This window comes from Molothrus aeneus, chromosome 2, assembly GCF_037042795.1.
Source record: "Molothrus aeneus isolate 106 chromosome 2, BPBGC_Maene_1.0, whole genome shotgun sequence".
NCBI lineage: Eukaryota > Metazoa > Chordata > Aves > Passeriformes > Icteridae > Molothrus > Molothrus aeneus.
In genome coordinates, this window is record NC_089647.1 from 109,392,965 (window position 1) to 109,405,698 (window position 12,734).

The 12,734-nt window shown below is 41.9% G+C and overlaps 1 protein-coding gene across 1 annotated transcript; it reads left to right on the plus strand.

Annotated features, from left to right (window-relative positions):
* Positions 1 to 331: 331 nt before the first annotated feature.
* ATP6AP2 (ATPase H+ transporting accessory protein 2) lies at positions 332 to 12,152 on the plus strand. The gene is made up of 9 exons (XM_066545487.1): positions 332 to 448; positions 3,078 to 3,208; positions 5,405 to 5,527; positions 6,851 to 6,946; positions 7,059 to 7,196; positions 7,514 to 7,567; positions 8,970 to 9,119; positions 10,188 to 10,304; positions 11,079 to 12,152. The coding sequence occupies exons 1-9, from the start codon at positions 370 to 372 to the stop codon at positions 11,271 to 11,273; spliced, it is 1,083 nt and encodes a 360-aa protein (XP_066401584.1). The 5' UTR covers positions 332 to 369; the 3' UTR covers positions 11,274 to 12,152.
* Positions 12,153 to 12,734: the final 582 nt, after the last annotated feature.

Below are 12,734 nucleotides of genomic sequence, written 5' to 3' on the forward strand. Positions count from 1 at the left end.
CATCGATGTGAGCCTGACGAGCATGGCCGGAGCAAACTCCCTATCCCTCACGCTCTGATTGGCTGAGCCAGTTGGCTCCGCCTCCTCGCTGCTCCCTCTGGGTTTACGGTGCGAGGAGGAAAATGGTGCAGGACCTCTCGCGATCTGATTGGCCAAGTGGGAACGCCACTCAAACAAAGACTCCGCCCCCAGCTGAACAGCTGACTGCTCAGCTCCGTGACAGGGACGGCGCTGCGCTGGCGATTGGTCAGGCCTGCCGAGTCCCGCCCATCCATCCTGAATACCGCTCGCCGATTGGCTGCGGTGGCTATCGGTCAGGCGGCGGGCGGGGCGCTCGGGTGTCTGTCCGCGGCCCGGCAGTGGCGGCTGATGGCGGATATGGGGCGGTGCGGCGGGGCCGGCCGGGCCCTGGGGCTGGCAGCGCTGGTGGCTGCGGCCTGTGTGGCCGGTGGGTGAGCGGGGCCGGCCCGGCGCGGGGCAGCGCCGAGGGGAGGGGGCAGGGCCGCCAGGCTGCTGCAAAGGGAGATTGCGGGAAAGGAGCTGGGCCGCGGTGCTGGGGAGGGGGAAGGTGAGGGGAGAGGGTGAGGGGGGCTCTCTGTGTCTGTGGGTGCCAGGCTCAGGACCCAGGGGTGCCATCGGGGGCTGTCACTGTGCTGCAGCTCCCTGCCCCCATCCACCTCCAGAGACGGTGCTCGAACCCTTTTATCCAGTCCCTTTCAATCCAAGGGCTGGTTTATATTAAATTATAAGTTTCTATCATTTTATTGTGTAAATTCGTTATAGAAAATTAGTTTTATAATTACATCACAAAATTATAAGATAAATTTAGATAATAGATTATGTATTTTTATAATGCATATGTATAATTATGTGTAGTGTGTTGCTTTATTAAATTAACTTATACTGTGCACAAATTATATTAAAATCCAGTTCTATAAGCTGAGACAGAGGGATTCAGATCAGAGACTAGAAACAATTTTTCCCTGCCAGGGTGAGCCATTGGAATAGGTTGCCCAGGGAGGTGATGGGGTCACCATCCCTGGAGGTGTTTAAGGGGCATCTGGACCTGGCACTGAGTGACCTGGTTTAGTGGTTTAGGGGTCACAGTGGCACTGCCGGGTTGATGGTTGGACTTGATAGTCTTAGAGGTCTCTTCCAGCTCTGCTGATTCTGTGATAGACACACATAATTTTGTTATTTTGTATGAATTTTCACATTTTGCTGAGCTGTTTCTGTGTTCACTGCAGCCTCTCTGTTGCCTGCTGTGAGTCAGGCTCATGATGGCACTTCCAGGCCCTGTAAATATTTCCCACCCAATGTTCCTTGGCCTTCCAGGTTCACAAAGGCTTTTGAGAACCTGAGGTACAGCTTTGGCAGGGTAGGAATTAGGTTTTCTATTCCATAGGCAATTGGAGGGAATCTGCTGATGTTCCCAACTTCAAATTTAGTTTTAATCGTTGTAATCTTGAGCAACAATCTTGACTTTCCCTTCTAGTTGTGAAGGGTTCATGCTCTGATTCCATCCACCAGAGCAATCCTGCGCTAGGTAAAGCCAGTTTGCCCTGAATAAGGTGACTGTGTAACAGCCCTGTGGAGAGCAGCATGTGAAATCCTATGGATTTGTAGGCATTTTGTAAATTCTTACTTAAAGAAATTGGTCTGGAAACATTTCTGCCCTTCAAAATGTGGGTTGATCCACCATTAAAATTGGTAGCAGACCACCCAAGGAACACATCAATTGAAATAAATTCTTGAATCTGCTCCATAAATATCACTTGGCTTGGCCTCTTTCCTTCCTTTTCCCCCTCCCCAGCCTGCACCTCAGAACTTTGTCCTTTGGTGTGTTTATCATAACATAGCTCAGATTTACTGTCAACATGTGTGTGCATGATCATGAGCCAGGATTTGGAACAGCATCTTCAAGGTCACATTAATTAAATTAATATTAGGGAGGTTTTTAGCTGCACAACACATCAGTTTACTATTGCACTGTTTTTGTAAATAGCCTTTAGATTTGTTGATGCCCTGGAAAACTGTTATATATCACTGCTTGGATTGGTAACCAATTTTTAATGATCATATGAGTAAATACTTCTGGTTTTTTAGACAGTTACCTTATTCATGTAATTTTGAGGTATGCAGTCAGATTCATTGTATAATTAGAACTTGAGCATACAGGCATGCAAACAGTTATTACTGTTACTTGATTTTCTTATATCAAATCAGTTTTCTGGTGGCAACCTACTCAGATTGCTCACTGGGGGCCATATGCCCGAAATTTTGAATTGTGCATCTTTCAAACAAGTTTCAAAATTTATTTACATAAATGTTGGTGTACACAGTATTGCAGCTGTGCCTAAGTGACTTTAAGATAGGAAGCCAGGTTGAAACAAGCCCTTCTCTTATTTCTGTGGAGTCCTTTCTGACTTTATTATGCAGTAAATTGCTGTCATCATAAAACATTTTAGAAATATGCTTTTAGTCAGCTTTGTTGTTCCAGGTAATGGGGAAGAGAGTGAAGGGGGATCCCAGAGCAGTGAAAACCCCATGTGGCAGATGGTGGCTCCACACAATCAGCTCAGGTCCAGCTGCATCCAAGGCAGACAAACACCTCCTGGTGTCATGAGGTGGAGGAGGCAGAGCAGGGACACCAGAGCTATTCTGCAGGAGCCAGGTTGTCCTGGCACTGCCTGGTTTAAGCCAGCCCTGACAAATTCCACTGGACTCTGGGCTCAGTGGCTCTGGCTGCTGCCTGCATGAACAGAGGGGTTGTGCCAAGCAGTCCTGGAAGTAGACAGAGCTGTGTTGGTGCTTTGTGAGCTTAACAGGGTTTTGGGGTCTTCCTGGCTCCATGGAGAGTTCACTTTACCAGGTCTGAACTGTGAGACTGCTTGTAGCTGTGCTGTTGTTGGAATAATTGTCCTGCTTTTGTTAATATGGGTCTCTTCATTCTTAGTCTCATTCCTGGCTTTCCATAAACTGATAGGCCTGGGAGGGAGGAAGAAGCAATGAAAGCTCAAATATATTTTTCCCCCGTTCCTGCAGGAGCTCTGACAGCTCTTTGTGTCTGTTTTCAGGTGTGTGTGGGGGTGAGTTCAGCATCCTACGGTCCCCTCAGTCGGTCGCATTCCGGGATGGGCGTTGGCCGATCCCGGGCGAGCGGATCCCGGACGTTGCTGCCCTCACCATGGGCTTTTCTGTTGAAGAAGTACGTTCCAGGTCTTGATTGTGAAACGCCTCTAGGCTACAGACCTGCTCACTCAAGATGCAAATCTTCCTGTCATGTGCTGGAATATATAAAATACTGCCCTGTTTGTCTTGAGGAATGCATGACTTGACAGAGGTGGTTCCAGGACAGAGCTGTGTGGGTCATGTGAGCAGCCAGAAGCTGTGCTAGCTGGCTAATTTGAGTCACCAGCTGTAAAAGGAAGCCTGCAGAGGCTGCTCCTCAGTTCCTCTGAAACCTAGCTGTGTGCTGTATCCCCCCCATCCATGGTCACAAACTGAGAACCCATGGGACCACTGTCACTTCTTGCACACAAGCTCTCTGTAGGGCTCTGCTCCTGAAGACTGAGAATGGCTTGGCAAGGCAGGCATTTTGTCAGGTCAGCAAGCTGTCTGCTGAGCTGAGGTAGAACAAGTATGTTGGTTGCTTAGGAAATAATCCAAAACCTTGGAAACATGATTTATGGTAGTGTTTCTCCACGTTAAGTATTCAAATATAACTTTAGCAGTGTTTATAGTGGGGCACATGAACAGGAGCACTTGGATTGATTCCATCTTGCCTACTGAGTATTTTGCTGGTGTTCAGCAGGGATGAGTGGCTGTTGAAGCAGTAGATGAAAGTGTAATAGACAGATATCTTTGGCAGTGTCTGTGTGCAGCCAGATACTGAAATCTGCAGCCTGAGGCATTCTCACAGCGCTGGTGAGGGCAGCCAGTTCTCATTTCTTCCATACATCAGCTAGGGAAGAGGTCTGATAAGGCTGGTTTCAGTGCAAGGCTGCTTAGCCTGTGTTTTGGAATTTGAAAATACCTTCCTGTCAATTAATTCTGCTATTTTTGTCATCAAACTAGTAACAAACTTGTATGAGTAGTATGACTCAGGAGTAAATGTTGATTATTTTATCAGGAAAAACCAATTTATTGAATGGTATTGTGTGTGTTGCATATAAAGTCACCCAGAAAAACAGTGGAGTTTGGCCTGTTCTGTCCATTTGGCATCCTGGTCATCCAGGGGTATGTCATGGGTATGATGGAAGAAAGTGTTCCAGTACTCACTCAGTGCTTTTGCCACAGCTTGGGATTCAGTTGTTGCAATGGGTCTGTAGCATCCTTTAGAAATAGTTCTGTTGCTATGAATTCAAATCCTAGAAGCAGGCAGGGAAGGAGGTGTTTGATTATTCAGTTCAGCCCTGCAACTGAGAGTTCCTCAAAGCTGTCCCTAAGGCAGAGGTCACTGTGTGTGCAGCTTCCAGCCCTGCTGAGGGGAGTACTGCAAAGCCCAGGCACTTCTGCAGCTCACATCAAAGCTGTGTCCAGGAACATAAACTGGCAGTGCAGCAAGGCCACTGGAGAGGATTTGGAATTCTTAGTACATTACAGTGGGAATTCTCAGAGAGAGTCATTCAATATTCTTCTCTTGTTAAAAGAAAACAAAACCAAACCCCATTTTTGTCCCTGGTGATGCTTCAAAGGGTTTTTCCTTTGTTTTTGTGAGGTGATACAAATCATAATGTTAATGACATTTAATTCTAAAATGCAATTAACTTGGCTTTCAAAAAAAAAAGGGGCAGTTATGTCATTTACACAGATGGGGAAATCTGTTTGCCTTTATTCCAGACAGATGAATTTGTATTTTGTGCCTGAATAAACCAGTCAGTAGCCTCCACTGTGCTCTTACTGATTTGTAATTGTTGTAAGCTACTAAGAAATCTTTTTATATTTCTGTGCAAGTTTGTACATTTAAGTTTAGTTGCCTGTTGTGATTGACATGTCCCTTTCTTCCCCTTCCTTTCCACCCTGTTTCTTTCTTGTACTGAAAATATAAAGATGTTAGTGGATTTTTTAAGTTCAGCCTTCACTTACTAAATACAGACTGAAGTATTTATAATTTAATTATGGGAAATAACTCCTCATGTATCCATTATATATAAAATGTTTTCTTAGTGTAGACTTTGCTATGAAGTTACTGGCAGCTTTTAAACTAACAGTTCCTTCATGGTTGACTGGAGGCATTTCTCAAAATGAAAGCAATGTAGTATTAACCTACTTCCCCATGAAATTTCCAATAGGCTGTCCTGCACAGAGGCATTAACAGGATAATAAGTTGTTTTGCTTTAATACTGGGAAGAACTCTTTCCTTTGCCTGTGAAATTTAACTTTTTTTGTTATTTTGTGCTAGGACCTCCCCTGGCCTGGGCTGGGCGTGGGTGATCTGTTTCACCGGCCCCAGGCCACCGTGCTGGTGACAGTGAAGGGTGTGGACAAGTTGCCTGTGAAAGGGTTTTCTTACCCCATTGAGAATGTGAGTATCCACTTTTGGAACTGTCACCTGATTCCTGGGACTCCTGTGCTCTAATGACAAGTACATGATTCTCTGCTGTAGGCCCTGATGTTCACTTATTTCCTGCTTCACTGGAAGTTTGCATATCCCCATAACTGATGGATCAATAACCTAGTCAGGATTCTATACAAGGTATAAGGCCCTTGAGACCACCCAGGGCTTCCTGTGTTGAGTTCAGTTCAACATGTTCTGCTTGAAGACAGCTGATTTTAACGTTTGTACCAATCCACTTCTTCCCACAGTAACTTAAGATTTTAAAATCAGAATTGTTAAGCTTCCTGCTTCAGCTGAGTGTGTGATAACATTTTATATGGAGTTGATTCTTTTGATGTACTGTATTGCCCTATAAGTGGTCTTTTGAGTTTTCCTCAAGTACTTGACTGTGAAATACAGCACTTAGAAACACCATTCCATTCTACTGAGAAGAAACCAACACACATTACATTTACCTATCACTGTCTATCTTTGCTAAGGCTTCTCAGGCTTCTTACAGCAACAGAGAATCCTTTAGGTTGGAAGGGAACTATGGAGATGCTCATCCAACACCCTGATCAAGCAGGATCAGCCAGAGCAGGCTGACAGCACTGTGTTCAGTCAGGAGATCAGCATCTCCACAAATGGAGACTCCATGACCTCTGGGCAACCTCTGCCAGTATTTTACCACCCTTGGAGTAAAAAACTTTGTGTTAAAATTTCCTGGGTTTAAATCTATGCTGTTGCCTCTTCTGTCATAGGATACTTTAAGTAGTGAATGGAAGTGTGCCATTCTGTGTCTTTTTTTAATAAAACCCACAAATAAGTGTATAAAAAAATTAACAGTTCTATTTGCTTGCCGGTGATGGCACTATACTGTGTTAGCATTTCTTCTATTTTTAGTAGGTTTTTTTATATGTATCTTTTTTTTGTTTCAGCAGTTGGTCTTTCTGCTGGTATATTTTCACCCATCAGTTTTTTTGTGGTTCATAACTTTCCATTTGCTGTGAGAGTGTTTCCCTTTTGCATTGCTTCTATATTTGTTGGTCTTGTTTTACTGATAAACAAGGCTATACTCTAAGCCTAAATAACCCTCTTAATTCACAGTCATGGTCCCTTGGAGTTCTTCAGAGTATATTGTGTCTGCCACTTAAATAAAATGTCTGTTCATAGATACACAGGTGATGTTTTGTTTTGCACAAAGGTTCTTATTACTTATTATCACTTTGGAAATGTGCATCCCTTTACTCTTCTTTCTTTGTTAAGCTCAGTAGCCCCTGTTTAACCCAAAAGTCTGACTTTGTCTTCCAGGCAGTTCCTTTCAGTCTGGACAGTGTTGCAAATGCCATCCATACTCTGTTTTCTGAGGAGACACCCGTGGTGCTGCAGCTGGCCCCCAGTGAGGAGGTGAGCATTGCTTCACTGCTGGTTCCATGTGTCCCAAATTGGGAATCCTCTTTCACTTGTGGAGGAGCTGAGCAGGGGGCTGTGCTGGCAGTAACCATGGCTGTTCCTGCAGAGGGTGTACATGGTGGGCAAGGCCAACGCCGTGTTCGAGGATCTCTCCGTCACCCTGCGCCAGCTGCGCAACCGCCTCTTCCAGGACAGCTCCATCCTCAGCTCCCTCCCTCTCAACTCCCTCAGCAGGAACAACGAGGTAAAGCACATTCATCACTGGCAACTTCTGTGGGACTTTTTTTTTTCTAATATTCTTAGTTACCGTGTGCTTTTCTCCTTTCTTGCTTTTTCTTCCCTCTTTCTTTGCCTAAGAGCCCACTCCTAATTTTTTCTAACTGAATTATCTAAGTTCAAGCATTTTTTTTCTAAGTAACTTTATTGAAAGAGTTATTTCCTTCTAGCATGTTCTGATGTTGTAGCAGACAACTGTTATAAAATACTTGCAACAAAACAAGACTTCCCTAACTTGGGTTTCATTTCATCAAAGGAAAGACTTGTCTCTGCCTCTTCCCCCAGGTTGACTTGCTTTTTCTGTCAGAACTTCAAGTCCTACATGATATTGCAAGCCTGGTAAGGTGTTTTGAAACATTTTCACCTGTCTTGTGTCACAAACTTCAGAAATGTTTAAAGTAGAGAAGCCATAGCCAGGATACGTGGCAACCAGTGATACATAATTCTGTTGTGTTATCAGCTGGTTCCATCAGTTTAAATAATGAATTCTATTTGTATCAGCCTCATCACTGCAATTGTGAATGGGAACCTTAATCATCTGTAGTTTTCTTTTGTGTTGTGCTTGGTCAGAACAGGGGCAATTTTGAAATACTCAATAAAGAATTTGCTGGGGCTTTCTTTGGTGTCTAACTTGAGAAGTATAATGGTAGTTAAGAACACGTTCTTTGCCCTGTCCACCATTTTACTTCAAAATATCACTTTGTCTGAAAAGACTGGAGTGACTTTTGTGCCATGAATAGTGATGGTGGTAAAAATGCTCCAATGGAGGGATGAGCTTTTAATTCTGAGGATCTTTTTACTGAGAAGCTGCTGTCTTGTTGCTGTGATTTAGGGTTTGTTTTACTGGGTCAGTGGTGTGTGGGTCTTTTTGGTTCATTTTGGTTTGGTTTTTTTCCTGTGTGTCCTTTAAGCTGCAGCTCTTAGCTACTGAAGCGAAAGAAAGAATTGTGGAAAAACTCATATTATAAAAAATGTATAATAAAAGTGTATAAAAACTCAATATATAAAAAATTCATATTAGGTAAAGGGCTAGTGGAGAGAAATGGTGCTTTTGAGAAAATGAGGTAGAACAACTTGGTTTTGTTTTGCAAGCTAGAAATGCTGCAGTTTAAGTAGTTGGGAAGATGGGATTAAATTGCTTGTTTTCAGAGGCTGTTGTCTTGTGCAGGCAAATATCAGTGCTGCATCTTCTCACCTGCAGAAATGCAAGAATGTCACTACTGTCCTTTGAGATAATTTGGATTGTATTAGTTGGATTTTCTGAATATTGGAAGATACTTCTCAGATAAACTACTTTTGTATGTGGACAACACAAGGTGGAAGTTGCATTCTACTGAGCTTTGCAAGGGCCAGCTTCAAACAAGGAAATTATAGTATCCAAGTCTTGTAGTTATGTGGTTCTGTTTTCTCTGAGTTTTATTTTCATGGCAATTACAGAACAAAGATTCTGGTGTCAATAAGTATTCTATTTCTTTTTAGTACAGCTCTCTATTAGGTGGATGTAACCTCATGTTAGGAACAGATGCTACATAATGATCATCTGCTTTCTTCTGTAGAATTAAAAAAAACCCCCAACAATTATGGACATCTTCTAGTTGGCAAGAATTCCATTTCCTGATTATGGAATATGACTGTAAAAGATGAGACAGGATTAGTCCAAGTAAACTGACATTGTGCAATGTGTTTTTAAAGTAACCTGTGTGTGAATTAATTTCTTTCTGCCCTCAATGTTGTGCCCAAGCTGTCTCGACACAAGCACTTAGCCAAAGATCACTCTCCAGACCTTTATTCCCTGGAGCTGTCTGGTTTGGAAGAGATTGGGAAACGATATGGGGAAGACTCTCAGCAGTTCAAGGATGCTTCTCAAATTCTTGTAGACTCTTTGCAAAAGGTATATTGTCTGCCTAATGAACAAAACTCATGGTAATACTAAGAAAATAATTTTTATTTTAGCTACAATGAAGTAACTTCATTAGTGCTGGCTTGCCTAATGCTTGTTTTTGTTTGGTTTTAAAATGTTGGTTTTTTTGTTGTATTTTTTGTTGTATTTTAAAATGTTTAAAATGCTGTTGTTTAGTTATAAAATGGAATGTTTCAATTTGCCTCTCTGGAAAGTGTTGGTGTGATTCTACAATGTGTTTAGATATTTTGAATTAAGGAGTAGGGGTATTGAAACCTTGTATCAACAGGACTTGATACGTTTGTTTTTCTTAAACAAACACCTTGCATTTGAAAGCATCAGAATGTCTCACAAAAAGAGGCTCTTGGAAATCTGGAAATATCTTTATCCCAAAATGCAGTGGTTAGTTTACCCTTGCCCACAAAGATATGTAAATGTAAATTTCTAAAACTGTAAAATAACTGCTGTTTATCCATCAGTGTGCTCAAGAAAGTAATTCTTCATTACATAATCATTAGTTAAATTTTTATTAAGATCAGTCACTTTTGAGAGCTTCCAGAGTGTGATGAAAAAATTCAAATCCATCAATTTGTTAAGCCAAGTACTTGTTTTCTCTAAGCATTGCTCTTTGGCCTCTTTGACCTTAAGGAAATATATTTAAATATTAGACATATTAGCATTTGATTAAAATATTCAGGTTCATAGTTTCCCAGTGGGAGTTTGAGAACCTGAATATTTTGCTGGAACTGACAGGCACGCAGTTAGGAATGATGTGGGGATAGGCCTTTTGTAAAAGGAATAGCAGATTAAGTCTCAGCCCAGAAAGCAGGCATAAGCCACAGTCTGCTGAACAGTGACTGGGGGTTTGAAAAGGCCTGGTAAACCAGGGGAAGGCTGACACTTGGTGAAATAGTATAAAAAAATAGTATAAACTTTTATAGCTTTCCATAATTATTCCTGAAGCTGACATCTTTTATTTTACTACATCTTGCTAACAAAACTCTGCTTAATTCCTGGCTACAGTGTAGGCTTTCAATTAAACCACCTTTTCTTTTCCAGTTTGCAGATGAGATGTTTAATCTCTATGGTGGGAATGCAGTTGTAGAAGTGGTGGCTGTGAAGGAGTTTAACTCTCCCCTCTCAAGGAAGACTCGCTCAATTCTCCAGGCTTCACAGGTAGCAGAGCCACGTTTTTCTACATCTCATTTATTAGAAGTGATCCAAAGTGTATCAGTTCACCTGAGTGTAACCTTTTTTTTAAGGACTAAAGTACTGACTGACTTAGATGTGGGTACAGCTTATTTATTTGTCATTCAGTAACTTCACTTGAGGAGGCCTCTGGAGGTCATCCAGTCCAACCTGCTGCTCAAAGCAGGGCTAATTTAGGAGCTAGATCAAGTTGCTCAGGTTCTTGTCCAGCCAAGTTCTTGGAAAGTCCATCCCTGGAAGTCCCACAGCCTCTCTTGCATTAACCACTTTCATGGTGAAAATTCTTTCCCTTATGCCTTGTTAGAATTTGCCTTTCTGTGTTGTCTTCCCAGTGCAGGCAAGTCCTGCCTCCCAGCTAAACATCTTTTTCTTGGTCCTGTGTCATTCCAGAGGCACTGCTGGCTCCTATTCCCCTTGTCCTCCAGGAGCTCCAGCCCTCTCTGCAGCTGCCCAGCTGCTCAGAGCCCTGTGCTGTCACCTGGGTTGTTCTGTGCTGTCACCTGGGTTGTTCTGCCCCAGGTTCAGGACTTTGGATTTCATTTTCCTGTCACTTTCTTCTTTTGGGTTCCACTAATGCCACTCACATCGTCACTTCTTTGCATTCTGTGCCCTTGCATCAGATTTGTCTAGAGATAGACAAAAGTGCATCTCTCTCTTATTTAGCTTGTCAGACTTTGGGTGGAGTCAAGATGTTTGGTGTGCAAGCTCACTTTAAATTAATAAATATTTTCTTTATTGCAGAGTAAAAATGACAATCCATATAACCTTGCCTATCCGTATAACTACGACTACTCTGTAATCTTCAACATTGTTCTGTGGATGATGATAGGTCTTGCTTTAGCTGTGATAGTTATCTCCTACAACCTGTGGAACATGGATCCTGGCTATGACAGCATTATTTATAGGATGACAAATCAGAAGATAAGAATGGATTGAACTGCACCGTATTTCAGCGCAGGAAGATGATGAAGAGCAAGGTCTCCTTTAGCCTGTGTGGAAAAAAAAATGTTCTGATATGGTTAATTGTGGGAGTATTTTAAAGGTGTATTTATTTCTAAGTATTTTTCCCCCTTTCAAGACTATTTTAAATGTTAGTAGTAGCACCAGATGGGAATTAGGAATTGAAATCTGCTTGTAAAAAAAAACCAAAACAACACTCCCTGGAGTAATAGTTATTAAAGTGACATCATTCCATTTTTTTTATCTTGTAACATGAGTTTTTGAAATGGCCTGTACTGCCTCTGCCTGTGCAAACCAGATAAACTGAAATTATGATAGCAACATATTATTTGAAACTTTTGCACTGGAAGATCAAAAATTATACCTAAATTGTTGTGTTGTATATTATGAACCAGCTGTAAATGTTTGATGTAAATATTTATAATGGTTATATGTAACTTCAGAGAGGATAGTAAATATTCTTCAGTAAAATACTAAATATAGAAGTACTTCTATCAGCCTAGGACTCTAGTAGCATAAATGGCATTTTGATCTCATGTTGATGGCTCAGAAGTGAGCTGTACACAGAAAGATCCTTTCCCCAGGACTTCAGTGACTGGGAAATGAATAACACTGGTGTGACTGCTCTGTGCAGTGCAGTCTGGAAATCCTGAGGCAGCACCAGTCTGGTCATGGTCTAATGTCACAGTTGAGAGTTCCTGTTATGATGCTTCATGTTTCTTCCATTTGTGTTGATGTTATTATTAAAAAAAACAGTTCTTTTTGATGATGAGTGGACCAACACTTGATTTAAGTATACCTGGATTATAGTCCTGCTTCAACCATTCAATAAAACAAAGAACAGTTGTTCTGGAATGCATTTATTCCTTGTGGTTTTGTAGATGTGGATACTTCTGTTTAGGATTTGTTCAGCTGACCAGGGCAGGTGTGGCAGCATTTGATGTGTGAAGGTGGCCCTAAGGCTGCAGCAAAAGAAAAATAGTCTTGTGTGAATTTTCCTAAGCCAAGATAGTGAGTGTAATTAAAACAAGTGGTTGATCTCTGGCTTGGGTCTTTTTTAGAACTACATCCTTCTTAGAAACTCATTTGCTCTTATGGTAAAAGGAGATCTTCCAGACTTACAGCAGCATGAATGGAAACTACATTTTTTATCATCTTGCCCTCTAATGTGCTGAACTTTCCCTGCTGTTAGGAGATAATTGTTCTACTTCTAGAAAAGATGTTCTCACTGAATCAGTCTCATTTGCTGGGAATGTCTGAATTGGGGGTGTTGAAATTGTTCATGTCTTGGAGATCCTGGACAGGGATTCAGGTTGAAATGAGCAAATTGCAGGTTTACCTTAGTCCAAGAAATCCAGTTCAGTATATGTTGCAATCCCTTGAAATTACTTTTAATGGCATTTAAAGTTAATCTGGATGATTGATACCAGTAGATGG

Excerpts from the sequence above, each read along its gene's own strand:
- ATP6AP2 (XM_066545487.1), top strand. The coding sequence starts at position 370 with ATGGCGGATATGGGGCGGTGCGGCGGGGCCGGCCGGGCCCTGGGGCTG. Across the intron at positions 449-3,077 it reads GGCTGCGGCCTGTGTGGCCG|GTGTGTGTGGGGGTGAGTTC; the intron begins GTGGGTGAGCGG and ends GTCTGTTTTCAG. Across the intron at positions 7,197-7,513 it reads CCCTCAGCAGGAACAACGAG|GTTGACTTGCTTTTTCTGTC; the intron begins GTAAAGCACATT and ends CTCTTCCCCCAG.